The sequence below is a fragment of the Pan troglodytes genome, chromosome 10, assembly GCF_028858775.2.
Source record: "Pan troglodytes isolate AG18354 chromosome 10, NHGRI_mPanTro3-v2.0_pri, whole genome shotgun sequence".
NCBI lineage: Eukaryota > Metazoa > Chordata > Mammalia > Primates > Hominidae > Pan > Pan troglodytes.
The window spans coordinates 48,614,657-48,633,940 of NC_072408.2; the positions used below are offsets into that span (position 1 = coordinate 48,614,657).

General features: G+C 43.8%; 1 protein-coding gene across 4 annotated transcripts in view; it reads right to left on the reverse strand.

The window, feature by feature from the left end:
* Nucleotides 1–3,421: 3,421 nt before the first annotated feature.
* The window catches only part of PCED1B (PC-esterase domain containing 1B), a 137,361-nt gene continuing 121,498 nt past the window's right edge, over nt 3,422–19,284 (reverse strand). For 2 of the 4 annotated variants that reach the window (XM_009425528.5, XM_063785710.1), the window contains one exon: nt 3,422–5,075. In XM_009425528.5, the coding sequence (XP_009423803.1) occupies nt 3,720–5,018 (1,299 nt within the window). In that variant the 5' untranslated portion in view covers nt 5,019–5,075 and the 3' untranslated portion in view covers nt 3,422–3,719. Of the gene's footprint in view, nt 5,076–15,721; nt 15,834–16,084; nt 17,387–19,284 lie in introns of those variants that run through there. The other 2 variants (XM_024347891.3, XM_024347892.3) reach the window with 2 other exon arrangements.

Genomic DNA, 19,284 nt, shown 5'->3' on the forward strand with positions numbered 1-19,284 from the left:
GGAGTTTATGGAAACAAACATATAATAGTTTAAAACAGCAGCAATTTCTTTCTCTCGCATGCATCTTTTTTTTTTTTTTTTTTGAGACAGAGTCTCGCTCTGTCACCCAAGCTGGAGTACAGTGGTGCGATCTCGGCTCACTGCAAGCTCCGCCTCCCGGGTTCACGCCGTTCTCCCGCCTCAGCCTCCGGAGTAGCTGGGACTACAGGCGCCCGCCACCACGCCCAGCTAATTTTTTTGTATTTTTAGTAGAGACGGGGTTTCACCGTGTTAGCCAGGATGGTCTCGATCTCCTGACCTCGTGATCTGCCCGCCTTGGCCTCCCAAAGTGCTGGGATCACAGGCATGAGCCACCGCGCCCGGCTTCACATGCATCTTAACGATTTAAGTTTTTGAAACAACTTACCTTTGCAGAAGTCGTGAACATAAAATTGTCGAAGAGACGGGCGGCCGCTTTGTACAACTCCAGATTTAACCGTAAATGTTGCCTCCTGGCAGCAAGAGCAAGAGCTCTGTTAGTCCTACTCTGGGAGGGAAGGTTTGGTTTGTTTTCAAATGCTGGACCTTGCTTTCTTTGCACATATGGAAAAATATTGCTACAGCTTTAAAATCTGGCCTTTGGTATATTAGTATAAAATCTTGTGAGAAACATGCTGCTTCGATGATGTCAATGTAATCATTAATTTTACTTTTCCAGGAAATTTAAGACAAGAATCAAGTATGTAAATCTGTGAGTGCTGTCGTTTCTTGAGGATGGAAAATAGGCCAAATGAATCCTGCATTCTAAACCTCAACAGTGGAGCAATAATTTCTCTCACAAATGCTGAATAGTTTTGGTTCTTTTTACCAGACAATAGCTTGATTGCACTGCTAGGTCTCCTCATTTAAGGAGCAAGGTGAAAATAGCAAATATGGGCAAAGAAGAAAGCCCTAAGCTGGAAGATAAAGGCCAGGATATGTATGAAATTAAAGGCAAGCATTCACTGAATGTGCTGTCTGAGGTGGAGGGGTGGGGTGAGAGGAAGAGGGCAAGCCACCCAGCATAATTTAGGTAAAGTTATGGGAATGTTCTGCAGACATTTTCTAAGTAATCAAATGCTGCTCAATTTTTATTTTTTCACAATAGCTGTTTGGGCTGATGTTGCTCAATCTTAATACAAACTGCATTCTTAGTTGAGTACTGAATGTGAGTGAATTATGTGCTTGAACATTTAACTAAAGCATAAATACTTGAAAACCTCTTTATCAGGCACTGTGCTAGTAGGCCTTGGGAAGTCCAGAGTAAACAAGACTCATGGAACTTTCATTCTAGTAGGGAGGCTAACAAGCAACTACTGAAGCCATTGCAGAGTGAGGTAAGCCATACAAAGAAAATAAAGAGTGCTATGACAGATCATCACAGTACTTTCAGATGAAATGGTCCTGAAAGGCCTCTTAGGAGGGAACTTGCAAGGTGAGAATGGAAGGATGAGTTAGGAATTAAAAGACCTAGGAAGTACGGGATATAGAACAATGCGGTAAAGGAAATAGCAAGTGCAAAGGCCCAAGTTATAAAAGAGCTTGTTGTGCTGTATCAACAGAAAGAAGTCCTGTGTGGTTGAAAGAATAAAGAGCAATAAAGAGAGTTCCAGAAGATGGCATTGCCAGGGCAGGTAGAAGCCTGATCATGTTAGACAGTTAGACATAGTAAAGGTTTTATTTTGGAGTGATGGATTTCAGACTTCTGACTTCCAGAATTAGGAGATAAATGTGTGTTATTTTAAGTCACCAAGTTTGTGGTGTTTTTTTACAGCAGCCACAGGAAATTAATATAACTGTGAAGGAAAAGATTTCCCCTGCCCGAGTCTCCCTGCACTCCTACCCATCTGAGAGAAACAGAACTGTTGAGTAGCTGATGCAATTTCATCCATAATATTGTGGATTCACCATTGATTCAGCATCTGATCCTCAGCACTGTATATCTAAGAACTCATTCTCCTTGGTTCATCAGGCATGATCAGATTAAGGATTCATACACACTGACCTAACTCACAAGAGAGAGTTATAAATCAGAACACCAATTTATTGCCTTGTTCATGGAAATAGAAACACTACATGTGTCAGCTTACTCAGATCAGCAGCTAAACACTGTTCGGTGTTGATTGGGAAATATAAAGCCAGAATGAAGGCAGCTGGTTCATCTTGATAGCAAATGTTACCAAATCTCATAGTCTGGTGCCCTAATCTCCATGGGATTAGAACATGTACATCGACCAGAGAGGTTCTCTTTCTCCTGACTATGCTGGGACATTCTGGCAAATTCTGACTCATCACTCCCTTTCTAGAATCCTTAAAGACCATCATCACGCTATTTCAAGAATATTCCTTCAGATGTGTTACAAAGATTAAATGTTGATTTATGGTATCTCTAAAGATTTCGATTGTAGTCTCATCAGAAATATTTATTTATAAGCCATCTCTTCATTCACTCGTTGATTCATCCAGAAATGCTATTCAGTATTTATTAAGTGCCAGGCGTTGTGCTAAGATTTGAGACACAGAGATAAGATAAAGGTCCCATTCTCCAAGAATCTTGTTTTTTTAGTGGATTAAAAGCTGCTAATGTATTCCTTCTGTAGATATACATAATTTCACCAATTTCTTGTGACTTCATGAACCTCATTTTTGCAAGACAACATGTCCTAATTCTTGTCAAATTTAGGGATGGTGGTATTGGGGAGCTACAAACCAGTCAAATCAATTCAATGAGAAATCCTATTATTTGAACAATTTTAATCACATCTGATTTTGACTATTTTATCTAAGTATTAACATTTCACTAGCTGAGTGTTACAATGAGCCTAGCATTTAAACAGTCTTAGTTATGTTAACATTCTTAAAAACAGAGAAGTGGCGGCCAGGCACGGTGGCTCATGCCTGTAATCCCAGCACTTTGGGAGGCCGAGGCGGGCGGACGCCTGAGGTCGGGAGTTCAAGACCAGCCTGACCAACATGGAGAAACCTCGTCTCTACTAAAAATACAAAATTAGCCAGGCGTGGTGGTGCATGCCTGTAATCCCAGCTACTCGGGAGGCTGAGGCAGGGGAATCGCTTGAACCTGCGAGGAGGAGGTTGCAGTGATCCGAGATCATGCCATTGCACTCCAGCCAGAGCAACAAGAGCAAAACTCCGCCTCAAAAAAAAAAAAAAACAAACAAAAACCATCAGATCTTGTGAGACTCACTCATTATCATGAGAACAGCATAGGGGAAACTACCCCCATGATTCAATTACCTGCACATGGTCCCGCCTTTGACACATGGGGATTATTACAATTCAAGATGAGATTTGGGTGGGGACACAGAGACAAACCATATTAAGAACTAATTATTTAATGGAGAGGCATCCATTAAATATAGACACATGCAAAACCCACAACTACTTCTGTGCAACTTGTTTATTTCCATTTTATTTTTACACAAAGGCAAAGAGAATAGGAGTGAGGAGGCAGGAATAACGCTGGGTCACTCCCAGGAAGTGGGGAAGAGGCTGCAGCCAAGAAGAATGAGTCAGGCTGCTCTTCCTTGGCTTTCTTGGTAACAGCAATGAACAAAAGGAAGACGAGGCATGGACTCCAGGCTTAAGTTAACAAGGTCAGTCTGTTCAGGCTAAGCAATGGAAAGGAAGTGTCAGATCTGTCCAATCCATGTTCATAAAGAGGAAATAAGGCCTAGGTCCGTCTATTGAGGCCTTGGCTCAGGATTGGCTGGGGCCCTTCTCTTTGAAGGTCGAGGCCGCTGTCCCCAGGGCGCATAGGGGCCACGGGGACGATACCTACCAAAACCCCTATGTACCACTGGGGCAGGCCGCTGATAACGGGGTGTGGGGAAGAAGGGCATAGGCAGCTGAGGACCAACCATAAAGTTGTCTTCGAAGAAGAAACCTGCATGGGCTGATGAGGGGATATCTGAATGGCAATAGAATTGATCCGACTGGAAAGTATGGTCTGAGGAAAAACAGGCATCTGGGGGACCCTGTGGGAACCGGGGCATTCCCTGGTGATGGAGAATGGGAGGAGGAGGCTGTGGGGACAGGAGCGGGAGCAGCGGCAAGCGCTGGGGTGGGAACCCAAGCAGGGGGCGGTATGTGGGGGAAGGTAAGGGTGGAGACAGAGGTAAGGCCGGGTGATTTCTGTTGGCCTGGGGCGGCCCTTCGACTCTCGGGCCAGGTTTTTTCTTCTTGATCCACTCGCCCACGGGGTGGCGGTGGGGCAGCTCCACACCCCAGGCGTCGGCCACGTGGGCCAGCAGCAGCTGGGAGAGGCAGCGGTGCACACGTCCATTCCAGTGCACCCCGTCCCAGTGCAGGTTCTCCCTCGCATGGCGGAAGTGGAAATGCAAGTCCAGTACATCGAAGTTATGTTTACGTGCCTCGGTGGCGCTGTGGAAGTTGGCTTTGACCACTTCGTTTTTCAGGAAGGTGGCCTTCTGCCGCCGGAGCTTGGGCGGAAGAAAACCCCCGGTGACTTCCTCGCCCACAGGCATGGCCGTGTTCCACACCAGGAGGCAAGACTCGGGCAGCACCTGGCCCAGGCACTGGAACAGGTTCTCCAGGTTCTCCAGGTAGCTTCTCCAGGAGTTCGGACCATACCTGGAGATGTCCCAGAGGCAGGAATTCATGATGACCAGGTCGGGGGCGTGCTCGCCCGACTGCAGCTCTTTCAAGATGGTCTGGAGGTAATCGGAGTACACGCGGGTGAGGAAGTAAAAACGCACCAGATGGTGGTCGGAGCGGAACTCGCGGACCTCACGGTAGTTAAGGCCGTTGTGCATGTGGCCCCGCTGGCCTCCGTCCACCAGCTCATCTTGTTCGAAGTTCAGCTCCCCCCTTGCTCTAAGCTGCCCGGGAGTGAGCAGGCGGTCCTTCTGCAGCAGAAGCACCAGGTCCTTGTATACTGCCCTATGCACAGAGTCCCCCAGGATGACCACGAACTTATTGTGAAGCAGCTGCCGCACTTCGGAGGCCCGCAGAAGGATCATGACGCCCAGGACGCACAGCCTAGCTCCTTCCTTTGCACAGGATGGCTCTGCGGATGGCTAGGACAGAAGGAGAGAACGGCTGGGAGGGACTCACCTCTGGGCGGAGCGCCCAGTGCAGGTTGGGGGTAGGGAGACCATGGGGAAGGGGATGGCGCTGTGGCCTCTGGCCTGAGGGAGTGGACCTGGAGTGCCCGCATAACAGGCTCCACCAAGCCCGGACCTGGGAGATTGGCGAGAGGGCAGGAAGGGAGCCAAAAGCCTTCTTTGTCTAGTGGCAGTTCAGGCCTGGGGCTTGACCTCTGAATGACCTGAGGCTGCTGTTGGAGGCTCAGGTTCCACCTGGTGGGGAGGAGCCAAGTATGATCCACCCTCCCTAGCGATGAGAATGCTAGCAGAATGCCTAGCCAAGAGCCTGGAGGCAGCCCAGAAGCCTAAGTGGAGATAGTTAGCGCTATGCCACTGTTAGATAATGAGGACCCCAAGTAAGCAAGGACATGGAGAATGTTTGTGATGTAATGTTAAGTGGAATAAGTTACATCCCATACTGAATGCCCCATCACTTAAACTATATAAAAGAGATATGCATAGATAACATTGAAAGGAAATATGTAAAAACATATCTTCATAGAATAGGATTATGGTTGACTTCCCTCCCCTTTTATTTTTGTAAATATTCTTTACAGTCTTATATCGCTTGTTATAACTTTAAAAGAATTAAATGAAATGCAACAGGTAACACAAAGAAAGAGTACCTGTGCTAGCTCAAGAGCATAAAAACAGGCCGGGTGCGGTGGGATTACGCCTGTAATCCCAGCACTTTGGGAGGCCGAGGAGGGTGGATCACCTGAGGTCGGGAGTCCGAGACCAGCCTGACCAACACGGAGAAACCCCGTCTCTACTAAAAATTCAAAATTAGCCGGGCGTGGTGGCGCATGCCTGTAATCCCAGCTACTTGGGAGGCTGAGGCAGGAGAATTGATTGAACCCAGGAGGCAAAGGTTGCCAGTGAGCTGAGATCGCGCCATTGCACTTTAGCCTGGGCAAGAGAGAAACTCCGTCTCAGAAAACAAACAAAAACAAAAAACAAAACAAAACAAAAACCCTAAAAACAGATTTCTTTTACAAGGAAGTAGCTGTTTCTCATCAATAGGACTGAAAAAAATCAAGATAAAACTGGAAATAATTTGAATACATTTCAGCTGTAATATTCTTTGCTTTACATTTGAAGAGAACCGGAATATGCCACCCCAAAATGTGCACTTTAACATGAGGATTATTTTGAGCAGAAAGCAACTGAAAATCGACAGATGCAGGAAGAGTTATCTGCCCTCCTCTTATCTGCCCTAGAATCAGGGCATATATTTCCCTTTCAGGAAGGTAAACACCCTTCCCCCAACGAGGGAAAGAGGAGCAACTCTTATCAATCAGACAGGTTATCATCCTTTTTACCAAAGACAGGGAATGGACACCAAGATGATTTTTCATAAATAGACCTTACTACAATAGCCCTTATCTTCCATGAGCTCCCCCCATTTATTTCCCAGTCACTTCCCCACAATTCATCATCCCTTAAAGCCCAAAGCCCCTTGAGTTTCACTGTTTTCCAGTGCACTCCCTGCCTGCAAATATTAATTTAAAAATTGTGGCGGCTCACGCCTGTAATCCCAGCACTTTGGGAGGCCAAGGCGGGCGGATCACGAGGTCAGATCGAGACCTTCCTGGCTAACACGGTGAAACCCCATCTCTACTAAAAATACAAAAAATTAGCCAGGCGTGGTGGCGGGCACCTGAACAGACTGAGGCAGGAGAATGGCATGAGCCCAGGAGGCGGAGCTTGCAGTGAGCCAAGATCATGCCAAAAATTGTGGTGGGCGCGGCAGCTCACGCCTGCAAACCCAGCACTTTGGAAGGCCAAGGTGGAAGGGATCACTTGAGCTCAGGAGTTCGAGACCAGCCTGGGCAACATGGCAAAACCCCATCTTTATACAAAAATTAACTGGGCATGGTGGCGCACGACTGAGGCGGGAGGATGGCTTGGGCTCAGGAGGTTGAGGCTGCAGTAAGCAGTGTTCCAGCTACTTCACTCCCGCCTGGGCCACAAAGTGAGACCCTATCTCTAAATAAATTAAATAAATAAATAAATAAATAAATAAAATTTCTAGGTCTGTATCTTGGCAACACACACACAACATAAATAAATAAAAGTATGTGCTTTTTCTCCTGTTAATCTGTCTTTTGTTAGTTTAATCTATACGCCCCCAGGTACTGATGCTAAAAGAGTAGAGAAAAAGTTTTTTCTCTCCAACACATTGGATGCAATGTTAAAAACTGTGAAACTCATCTTCAAAACTTCAGATTATTTCAAGTTGCCATTTACAACTCATATCCACAGATGACTAAATAGTAGAAACACTAAAATACTGCTAACAGATTGCAAATGGGAGGAACATGGCATCCACTTCATCTACTTACACAAAAGCCTTGAAAATCCGGTGCGGCTTGAAATTTGTAAGATTTTATGCATTAGTAAACATTTTAATAGATGTAGGAACATTTTAATAGGTGTGGGTGGATAGCTATTATTAAATTACACATTCGAGTTTTAAAAGCTATATATCCTATTTGTAGTTTTAAATGGGTATAAATACAAAAATGAAAATATTAAAACAGGTAGAATATTAAGTTTCATAAGAGAACAGTTGAAAATATTGACATCTTCCCCACAAAGAATTTTCATTAAAATATTTTTGCTATCAGAATAAAAGTTTTGGCTGGGTGCAGTGGCTTATGTTTGTAATCCCAGCACTTTGGAAGACTGAGGCAGGAGGACTGCTTGAGACCAGGAGTTTGAAACAAACAAAGAAAAACAAAACAAAACTGAAGCAAACTCCAAATCCCTTTGGGACTCAAGCATGTTCATTTGTTTAGATTCATTTATTCCTCCAGCTCACACTTAATAAGTGCCTACTATATGCTCCACATAGGGAGTATAAAAATAAGTAAAATATGGTCTTGCGCTCTAAAAGCAGATCAGAAATACTAGTTGATAATTGTACTATCATGTAGAAAGTGGTAAGGGCCATAAACTGTGAAAGTCTAGGGGTCTTTGGGAATAGTATTCCTTCCCACTCTAGACTCAAGTCTCCAAAGTGCAAAATGTGAAGACGGAAACCCTTTCCTATTGTGTTTTCAGGGCTCCCATGCTGCCCCAGCTCGATGTGCCTTCTCTGGGCCAGCACTCTGGCCGTAATCTGTGCCCTAATACACCTTCCCCTGTTAATACAGTTCTGTCCCGGAAGCTGGCAGATCTAATAATTTAGTGCTGTCTCTGCTACAGTGTTACTTCTGGAATGCTCTAATGCATTCTTTCTCTGGGAGTGAAGTGCCCTAGACTTGGAAAGATATAAGTTCAAGTCCAAAATATGCCTCTCTGATACAGATATTTTTGAGCGAAGATGCTTGTGAAACAGCGGTGGCAGAAAGGGCCTCCAGATCTGCCCTTTCTTATCAAGCCATAAAAATTCCTGTGAAAAAGCGGCCTTCTCTGCACCAACACGAGAAGATAACCCTTGTTTCCAGTGACTTAAGAAGTGATGCTGCAATGGAGCTGTATAAATAAACTTACTGAAAAAACCCTTATCCTCCACTAGCTTTACACCCTCTCCAATTATCTCCTAGCGACTCCCCTGGAATTTACTACCCCCAGCTTATACCCCTTTGTCCTCTCATTTCTTCACAAAATGTGTAGTTCTTTGTCTAAAAGGTATAAAAGCTTTCTGCTTTGGCCATTTCTTGGGGTCTTCACTCTCTTATGAGGGTCCCCATGTACATGTAAAAAAATAAGACATACGCGCTTTTCTTCTGTTAATCTGTCTTGCATTAATTTGGTTCCAAGCCCACCCAAAGATCCCACTTAAGAACTAAGATGGGCAGAGGCTATCCATAGGCCCCTCTACAGAGTATTAGCAAAGAGCATTGCGTTTGGAATCATACTACCTGGGTTTGAATCCTAACTCTTCTATTTGCTAGCATTTTGAACTTGGGCAAGTTATTTAGTCTTTCTATGACTTAATTTTCCAGATCTGTAAAATGGACCTATTAGTACACTTCATATATCTGATGTGAGGATTAAACGTAAACTGTTTGTAATAATGCCTAACAAGTAGGAAGTGCTGCTAAATTAGTTATTATTATTAAAAGTTGAGCATCCCTAATTCAAAATTCCAAAATTCTTCCAAACCCAAAACTTTTTGAGAGCCAACATGATGCTCCAAGTTACACTGAACACATTACTTTTTCACTATATTAATGGTATGTTGGCCAGGCGAGGAGGCTCACGCCTGTAATCACAGCACTTTGAGAGGCCGAGGCGGGTGGATCACTTGAGATCAGGAGTTCAAGACCAGCCTGGCCAACATGGTGAAATCCTGTCTCTACGAAAAATACAAAAATTAGCCAGGCATGGTGGCACATGCCTGTAATCCCAGCTACTCGGAGGCTGAGGCAGGAGATCCCTTGAACCTGGGAGGCGGAGGTTGCAGTGCGCTGAGATCGCACCACTGCACTCCAGCCTGGGCAACAGAGTGAGGCTGTGTGTCAAAAAAAAGGGAAAAGTGTGTCATATTTTCTACTATGAAGTACTTACGTGTGAATAAGTGTAAGAAAATGATTACTTTGGCCAGTCGCGGTGGCTCATGCCTGTAATCCCAGCACTTTGGGAGGCCAAGGCGGGAGGATCACGAGGTCAGGAGATGGAGACCATCCTGGCTAACATTGTGAAACCCTGTCTCTACTAAAAGTACAAAAAATTAGCAGGGCGTGGTGGCTGGGGCCTGTAGTCCCAGCTACTCGGGAGGCTGAGGCAGGAGAATGGCGGGAACCCGGGAGGCAGAGCTTGCAATGAGCCAAGATCGCGCCACTGCACTCCAGCCTGGGTGACAGAGAGAGACTCCATCTCAAAAAAAAAAAAAAAAGAAAATGATTACTTGTTGGTTGCCTCTAAACATATAAGCTGAGTCAGAAATGATGGTGATGTCATACAACCACAGTCCACATGAGTGGTTAAGATTGTGACACCTTTGCTTTCTGATGGTTCAATGCACACAAACTTTGTTTCATGCACAAAATTTAAAGTATTGTATAAAATTACCTTCAGGCTATGTGTATATGCTGTATATGAAACATAAATGAATTTTGTGTTTCCACTTGGGCCCAATCCCAGCCTACGTATGGGCATCCCCACGTACATGCAAATATTCTGAAATCACCCAAAAATCTGAAATCCGAAACACTTTTGAGTGTTTTTTATTTTCTTATCTTTTTTTTTTTTTTTTTTTTGAGAAGCAGTTTCGCTCTTGGTGCCCAGGCTGAAGTACAGTGGTGCAATCTCAGTTCACTGCAAACTCTGCCTCTTGGGTTCAAGTGATTCTCCTGTCTTGGCCTCCCGAGTAGCTAGGACTACAGACGTGCACCACCACGCCCAGCTAATTTTTTATATTTTTAGTAGAGATGGGGTTTCACCATGTTGGCCAGCTGGTCTCGAACTCCTGACCTCAGGTGATCCACCCTCCTCAGCCTCCCACAGTGCTGGGATGACAGGTGTAAGCCACCGTGCCCGGCCTGAAACACTTTATTCCAAGCATTTTGGATAAAGGATGTTCAACTCATACTTAAGAAGTTTCAAAATACCAGGTTAATCATCAATAAAGAAGAGATTACAATATGTGTTCTGCTTGTTTGTCAGGGTTCTATGAAGATCAAATTAGATGATGCAAGTGAAATATTTTGGCTAAAACAAAATTAAGTTTATTGAACAGCTACTAGATCCCAGGTGCTTTACCAACATTACCTCTTCATGAGGTAACTTTTTTGTTTTGAGACGGAGTTTCACTCTGGTTGCCCAGGCTGGAGTGCAGTGGTGCAATCTCAGCTCACTGCAACCTCTGCCTCCCAGGTTCAAGCGATTCTCCTGCCTCAGCCTCCTGAGTAGCTGGGATTACAGGCATGCATCACCATGCCCGGCTAATTTTTGTAGTTTTTTAGTAGAGACGGGGTTTCACCATTTTGGCCAGGCTGGTCTTGAACTCCTGACCTCAGATGATCTGCCCGCCTTGGCCTCCCAAAGTGCTGGGATTACAAGTGTGAGCCACTGCACCTGGCCCTTTATGAGGTAACTCTTATTCCCATTTTATAGGGAAAGATATTGATGCGATAGAGCTAAGATTTAGTCCAAAGTCTATCTCTAATAGAAGAAGGATCTTCTCTTATCTTTTTCTTATTCATAGTCAGGCAACCCTCTCCTCTGCCCAGGAGAGGTGGTCATGAAGGGAGGGGATGGGTGGTGAATGAGTATAATCCCATATCCTAATCTCAAGCAAGAGACATAAAAACACATAAAGACCTTGAATTCAGAAGAACCCAGGCAGGGCACGGTGGATCATGCCTGTAATCTCTACACTTTGGGAGGCCAAGAAGGGCAGATCACCTGAGGTCAGGACCAGCCTGGGCAACTTGGTGAAACCCTGTCTCTACAAGAAATACTAAAAATTAGCTGGGTGTAGTGGCACACGCCTGTAATCCCAGCTACTTAGGAGGCTGAGGCACGAGAATTGCTTGAGTCCAGAAAGGAGGAGGTTGCAGCGAGCTGAGATCGCATCACTGAACTCCAGCCTGGGCAACAGAGTGTGACTTTGTCTCAAAAAAAAAAAAAAAAAGGAAAAGAAAAAACAAAGAAGAAGAGCCAAAACACAGTTCTGCAGACTGACAACCTCACAGTGTCTGAGGACTTCTGGAGGTCCTATATCCTAACCAGTTCACTTAACCCACCCAAATGTTGCTCCAAGAGCTCAGGGCCAATATCTGACAAAAATGTTTACCTAAGAATGTCTTCTTTTTTTTTTGAGTCAGAGTCTTGCTCTGTCACCCAGGCTGGAGTGCAGTGGCGAGATCTCAGCTCACTGAAACTTTTGCCTCCAGGGTTCAAGCAATTCTCGTGCCTTGGCCTCCAGATACCTGCAATTACAGGCACTTGCCACCATGCCCAGCTAATTTTTGTATTTTTAGTAGAGACGGGGTTTCACCATGTTGGCCAGGCTGGTCTCGAACTCCTGGTCTCAAGTGATCCACTCACCTTGCCCTCCCAAAGTGCTGGGATTACAGGCGTGAACCACTGTACCTGGCCTTATTATTCTTCTCTAATGGAACATGCAGCTATGACTGTGAGAAGGAAAGAGAGGGGAAAATGACTGGGAAGAAGCATTCCAGTTAGAACCCGAAATGGGGCCAGGCGCGGTGGCTCTCGCCTGTAAGCCCAGCACTTTGGGAGGCCGAGGTGGGTGGATCACCTCGGGTCAGGAGTTCAAGACCAATCTGGCCAACATGCTGAAAGCCCCCCTCTCTACAAGACTACAAAAATTAGGTGGGCATCATGGCAGGTGCCTGTAATCCCAGCCACTCATGAGGCTGAGGCGGGAGAATCGCTTGAACCCGGGAGGTGGAGATTGCAGTGAGCCGAGATCTTGCCATCTTGCTGCTGCACTCCAGACTGGGTGACAGAGCGAGACTCTGCCTCAAAAACAAAAACAAAAACAAAACAAAACAAACAAACAAAGAGAAAAACCTGAAATGGAAATGAAGTTCTTGATAAAGAGGAGCACTGTAACTGTAACAGGATTAATGAAATCTGACACCCTCAAGACTATCATTTTGGGAAAGAATCCTAAGCTAAGAGACCAAGCATTAAAAATAAAACTTAACAAAACCAAAATGACTCTTTTAGGGGAGTGAATAGAAAAGAATAATTTGGAGACATAAACCTTCTCTAATTTTAAAAAAAGGTCGATAGCATCCATTTTCAGAGCTCTTTTTATTTATAAAAAATAAAACAAAAAAAGGATTCGAAAATGGCCAGATCAGCGATCATTTTAGCCTAGGCATCTTTCTTTGCTGCAGATTTGATAAGTACACTTATTCATTTTGGTAGCTATTTTATCGATTCACTCATTCACTTAATAAAGATCATGGAGAGCCAAATAGTGCACTGGGTGCAAGGACTAGGTATGAAAAGGCAATTTTGGCCAGGTGCAGTGGCTCACGCCTGTAATCTCAGCACCTTACGAGGCCAAGGCGGGCGGATAACTTGAGATCAGGAGTTCAAGACCAGCCTGGCCAACATGTTGAAACCCCGTGTCTGCCAAAAATATAAAAAATTAGCCGGGTGTGGTGGCATGCGCCTGTAATCCCAGCTACTCAGTAGGCTGAGGCAGGAGAATTGCTTGAACCCAGGAGGCGGAGGTTGCAGTGAGCCGAGATCGCACCAATGCACTCCAGGCTGGGCGACAGAGCGAGACTCACTCCATCTCAAAAAGAGAGGCAATCTCTTCTCTCAAGAGGAGGGGTAAGAAAATGGGCACTTAAAGAGCTGGCTGCTAAAACGGATGTATGTAAATGAAGTACCTGAGACTGTTGGAAGAATCAAGCCAGAGGAGGGAGGTTTATGAACAATCATTGCAACCTGACTCCAACTTCGAATTAAAACAGAATTTTTTTAAAGTTTCATGGTAATTTAAAAAATCATAGTTATAAGTAGTTCCATGTTTTTTTCTGTTTTCAAAGTAAATTTTGGGCTTAGGCTAAAGCTGTCACAGATATATGTATTAATAATGTCTACTGCCACAATAAATTACTTTCCAGCATCTTGTTTATATTTCCCTGTTTGGGGATAATTAATTTTTTAATAGCTTCATAAGCTATGAATTACAACTCATTGACTATTGCTTTACAATGATCACAACCCAAACACATAACATTTATCTTTCATTAATGTTTTGTAATAATTATGTTGATTTTTTCTTTTCTTTTTGATCTTCAGTTACAAGAAGAGGTACACTGAAATAAGCCAGTTGCTTTAGAGATACTGTAGAGAAGTTTTAAACCACAGAGATAGTCACTAACAATTAGGATGTTTTGATTCATTGTGGGAAGTACTTGTAACTAATTTATAAGTTTCTTGCATATGACTGTCTTAATACAATATTGTACTGGGAATATAAATGGTTCATTTCCTTATAACCGCATTTTGGGGGATCTAACCAATAGTTTGAACTTTCCAAGATTCTCTTAAATTTTAGTGGAATGGATGGTACAGATAAAGAATTATTTTTAATGAGCTCACCTGTATAATTTATCTATGTCTTAGCATTTGCTTAGTTTTCTAAGTGAATTTAAACTTGCCAAAAATTAAATTACATGCCATATACAGTTTTGAAAGAAAAAAGAAAAGCAAACAATTCGAACTTTTCTTTGGGAAAACTTAATGACTTGTGGACTGGGGATTCTCTAGAGACTCATATTTTGATTTGAGGCAAGTCAGTTAACATCCAATGACCTATACAACACCAAAGTGGAAGAAGCAATGCAGGCCTATTTTTAAAAGTGGCTTTAGGATCAAATAAAAAATACAGAAAAGTACTGAGAGATGCTATGCTGTGGTAAATAATGCAATAGAAAAATAATTGCCAGGCTGGGTGCAGTGGCTTAATTCTGTAATCCCAGCACTTTGGGAGGCCGAGACGGGTGGATCACTTGAGATCAGGAGTTCGAGACCAACGTGGCCAACATGGCAAAACCCCGTCTGTACCAAAAATACAAAAATCAGCTGGGCATGGTGGCACGTGCCTGTAATCCGAGCTACTTGGGAGGCTGAGGCAGGAGAATCGTTTGAACCTGGGAGGTGGAGGTTGCAGTGAGCCAAGATTGTGTCACTGCACTCCAGCCTGGGCGACAGCGTGAGACTCTGTGTCAAAAAAAGAAAAAGAAAAAGAATTGCCAAATAACCACTGGAAAGACTGTTAACTGATTCGAATCACCTACCTACATTGACCTCACTTCCTACGTAGGTCTCGGATCTGCAGTCCATTAATTAATTCAGTAAAAATTTAGAGAGCCCTGCATCTATCTACGGCTGTGACAGCTGTTACTGCACATTTGGCTCACATCCCTCAACAATGACCATGATTCCCTTGTGAACCCCTGCATCATGAAACCACGCCATATGGCCTGTATTTCTAAGTTGGTTATCCAGGTAGTCTTTAAACACATCTAAAATCATGCGAGATAAGCGAAAAACGGAAACTAGAATAAAGATCTTCAAACTGGGCTCCATGTAATCACAGGTTTACTTTGTGGAGGCAGGAATCACTGTGGGTATATTCAGTTTGTATTTGTATCATCCCTACCAGGCCACAATCTGAAATTTGTAATTCTTTTTAAATAAACTATCAACAGAAGAATCTCAAACACTTTGAGTCTGAAAATTACCAAGTTTAAAAATTCTTAAAGCAGCGTATTTTCCCATAATAATAGTCTAATATAAACAACGCCTATGAATTACAGAAAGAAATGCAGAGAGCATTTTTATGAATGAAGTGGAGGTTCTTAGTAACTGAAATGCAGGTAACTTCTATAAAAACCAAAGATAAAACTATGGACCATTAATTCCAGTGACCTCACTTTTTTAAACTTTTGTTTTACAGCCTTTTGTAAATATTCCCTAAAATAAATAATCAAAGCATTTCATAAACACAAAAGTATGATTTCAATCATGTACAGTCTATAGTAAACCTCTACATGATGGTCTTGCATCATTATTCAAAGTATATTTGCTAACTTCCTACCTATTACCCCTTTAACACAAATGAAAGATACCAGAAGGTGGTGATCTGGCTTTCAACTCCAAAGAAGCCAGACGTGGACTCTGCCCCTGGACAGCTGCGTGCTCTTGGGCTGGTTGCCCACAGTTCTGAACCAGTTTCCTCTTCTGTAAAAAGGGAATAATATTACCTACCTCGTCAAATAATAGTGAAAATGAAAAGAGATCTCGTACATCAAGGGCCTAATAATACAAGGCCTGCCAGACAGTAGGCCCCTCTAATCCTTTGGCTCAGCGAGCCCTCCCACAATGATTCCAGAGAAAACACAGGCCTGCAGACAGAACCCTGTTTGGACTCCCTCCTCAAACCTTCAAATCCTCACCCCACTTCCCACCCTCCTGCAAAGGCAGAGAGGTACCTCCTTAGGCGTAAAGCTTCCTCAGCAGCTCAGGGACTTCGCTCCCGGATATCCCCCAGTGAGGGGATAATTTGCATTCTGCATTTTCTTTACCCTCCTTGGCCTGGATCCTTCTTTTTAGCATTAAACACATTCTAGTTTCTTGCTTTGAAAAAGAAAGGAAACATCTTTGACTCCACCTCCAGGACAGTCCTATCTTTTGCCTCCACTCCAAGGCCACATTTAAAAAAAAAACTTGCTTGCACTGACTGGGTCTGGGTCTGGGCCCCACCTCCCACTCACTCCTCCGTTTACTTTAATTTGGCTCTGACTGCATCAAAGCCAAGGAATGTTTGTTAGTAAATCACCAATGATTTCCCTGTTGCTCCTTTCAGTGGCCACTTTTTGGTTCTTACAGTATGAGGGGTAGGGGCGCTACTGACTGCTCCCTCTGAGAAACCCAGCCCTCAAGTCCACGTATTTGTGACACCCTTGTATCCTGTCTTTCCCTAGTATCTTTTGAGGGTTTCTCTTTCTCTGGCAGTTCCCCAAATGTTGGTCTTTCTCTCTCTCTCTTTTTCTTATTTCTCCCTCCCTTCCAGGTCTTTCTCAAGGCCCACTGAAGGGCTCCTTTCTTCTCTTCAACATTCTTATCCTCGTGTGTCCACCCATTTTCAGAGTGTCAGGAAATGAGGTAACCCTATGTCCCTATTTGCCACAAACAGTTCTGGTTTCTGCCTGTTTCCCCAGAATGATTAGTAGCACCCCAAACCCTTAAGAGTCCTGGTTTGGATGGTTACAACGGACCATCCCCTTATCAATTCCCATTTGTATGCAGATGACTGAGAATTGGGGCAATAAAGCACACTGGCTGAGAAGGAGGGGCTCTGGGGTTGGCCTCCTGGGTTTAGATCCTGCTCCACTGCTTACTAGCCCTTGAGTCCCTGGGCCTATTAAGCAACCCCTCTGCCCTGAAGAAACCTCATCAATAAAATGGGAACAATATTACTGCAGTTTTCCTAACAAGTGATGGTTAAATGAACACATGTAAAGTTATTAGCATGACACCGCCACATTTCTAAGTGCTCAGTGAACGTAGCTATTATCTTTGTCTCTAGCCCAGACCTGTCTCCTGAGTTTCAGACATATTCAGGTAGAGAGAATAAAGTTATCTGGGGTTGGGCGGGTAGGAGGTAGGAAAAGCAGTCTATGCAGGCCCCTATCACTTCCCAATTCTCTCTTTTTTTTTTTTTTTTGAGACGGAGTTTTGCTCTTGTTCCCCAGGCTGGAGTGCAATGGCGCGATCTCAGCTCACCGCAACATCTGCCTCCCGGGTTCAAGCGATTCTCCTGCCTCAGCCTCCCAAGTAGCTGGAATTACAGGCACGTGCTACCACGCCCGGCTAATTTTTTTGTATTTTTAGTAGAGATGGGGTTTCTTCATGTTGGTCAGGCAGGTCTCGAACCCTGACCTCAGGTGATCCACCCTCCTTGGCCTCCCAAAGTGCTGGGATTACAGGCGTGAGCCACCGCGCCCGGCTTTTTTTTTTTTTTTTTAATTTTTTTTTTAAGAGATAGAGTCTCACTCTGTCACCCAGGCTGGAGTGCCATGGTGCGATCATGGCTCACTGCAGCCTTTATCTCCCAGGTTCAAGAGATCCTTCTGCCTCAGCCTGCCAAGTAGTTGGGACCACAAGTGTGCATCCCATGCCCAGCTAATTTTTTAAAATTTTTTGTGGAGACAGGCTCTTGCTTTGTGGCCCAGTCTGGTCTTGAACTCCTAGTTTCAAGTAAACCTCCTGCCTTGGCCTCCCAAAGTGCTGCGATTACAGCCATAAGCCACCGTGCGCAGCCACTTCCCACTTCTCTAGACACTCATTTATCTTCCCATCAAACTGTGGCTGAATTTCTCAAATAATTGTCTCGTGACCTTTGAACAGTCTCCTTAAATGTAAATATTGCACTGACCAACAATGGGAATGATGGCAGCACATTCTCACCAGGCAATTTCAGAGAGCTGCTGTATAATTTTTCTTGAAGCACTGGCTGGGAATACATAATTGGGTGGAAATAGACTTTGCTTCTGAAATATGTGGATAAAGTCATTTTTATTTTTGATGACTGGTTTTGTTTTAATTGTGAAGAAATCCTTAGGTTGATCTGTATCCTGGCAATCATTTAAAAATTTTCATGTTGGCGGGGCATGGTGGTTCACCACCTGTAATCCCAGCACTCTGGGAAGCTTAGGCAGGAGGATCACTTGCCCCAGGAATTCAAGACCAGCCTGGGCAACATGGTGATATCCCTTTCTTTAAAAAAAAAAAAAAAGAATTTTGATGTCTAACAAATATTGGAAACAATATATATATTTTGAAGATATAGTTCAGGGAGGAGGGGAATGTTGCAATATATATTTTGGGAAGCTGAGCACAGTGATCAATATCACATTTGTTTTCGGTTTTACGGTTAAATATTTTACTTTCCCCCAATTTTTCTTAGTCCTTAAAAAGTTTGTCTTTGATTAAAACATTATTTTTTAAATGGTATAGTTTTAGTTTTATGTTTTCTTACATAAAACTTCATCATCTAGGTTTTAAAATTTCAAATTCATTTAATATGTTAGAATAATTCCAACATTTTGCATTCTGTAAACTTTTTATGTCTTGGGATATGATCCTTTCTTCTTGGGATCTTCTGAAAGCCCGCAGGGAACCATAGGGTTTGTATAAGCCCAGAGGGCCTTTTCTCATGTCTTTATGTTTGTCTCTGTGACTCACCTTTGAATGTTCCCCAACCCTTTCCTCTTACTGAAATTCTGCTGCTTCATTAAGACTCACGTTAAAAGACAATTTTGTCAGAGAGCCTTCCCTACTCTCCTAGATAGAAAAATCTCTCCTTCCTCTGAGGGATGCCTCTACTTAACCTTTGGTTCTGTTTTGTTCTATAATTAACTGCCCATGTGCCATTCTATCCCACTCTATGCTAGTTCTGGATGGCAGAAGTGGGTCTCACCCATCCTTGTACCCCTCAGGGCCCAGTGCCTGTGCCTAGTAATCATCGGCACTCACTGAGCACTCACTTTGTGCCAGGCCTACTCCATTCTCACAACCTGGTGAGGGAGGAAGTATTATTATCTCCATTTTATAGATAAGTAAACTGAGGCATGGAGAGGTTATATAAATTGCCTAAGGTTGGCTGGGCATGGTGGCTCACGCCTGTAAT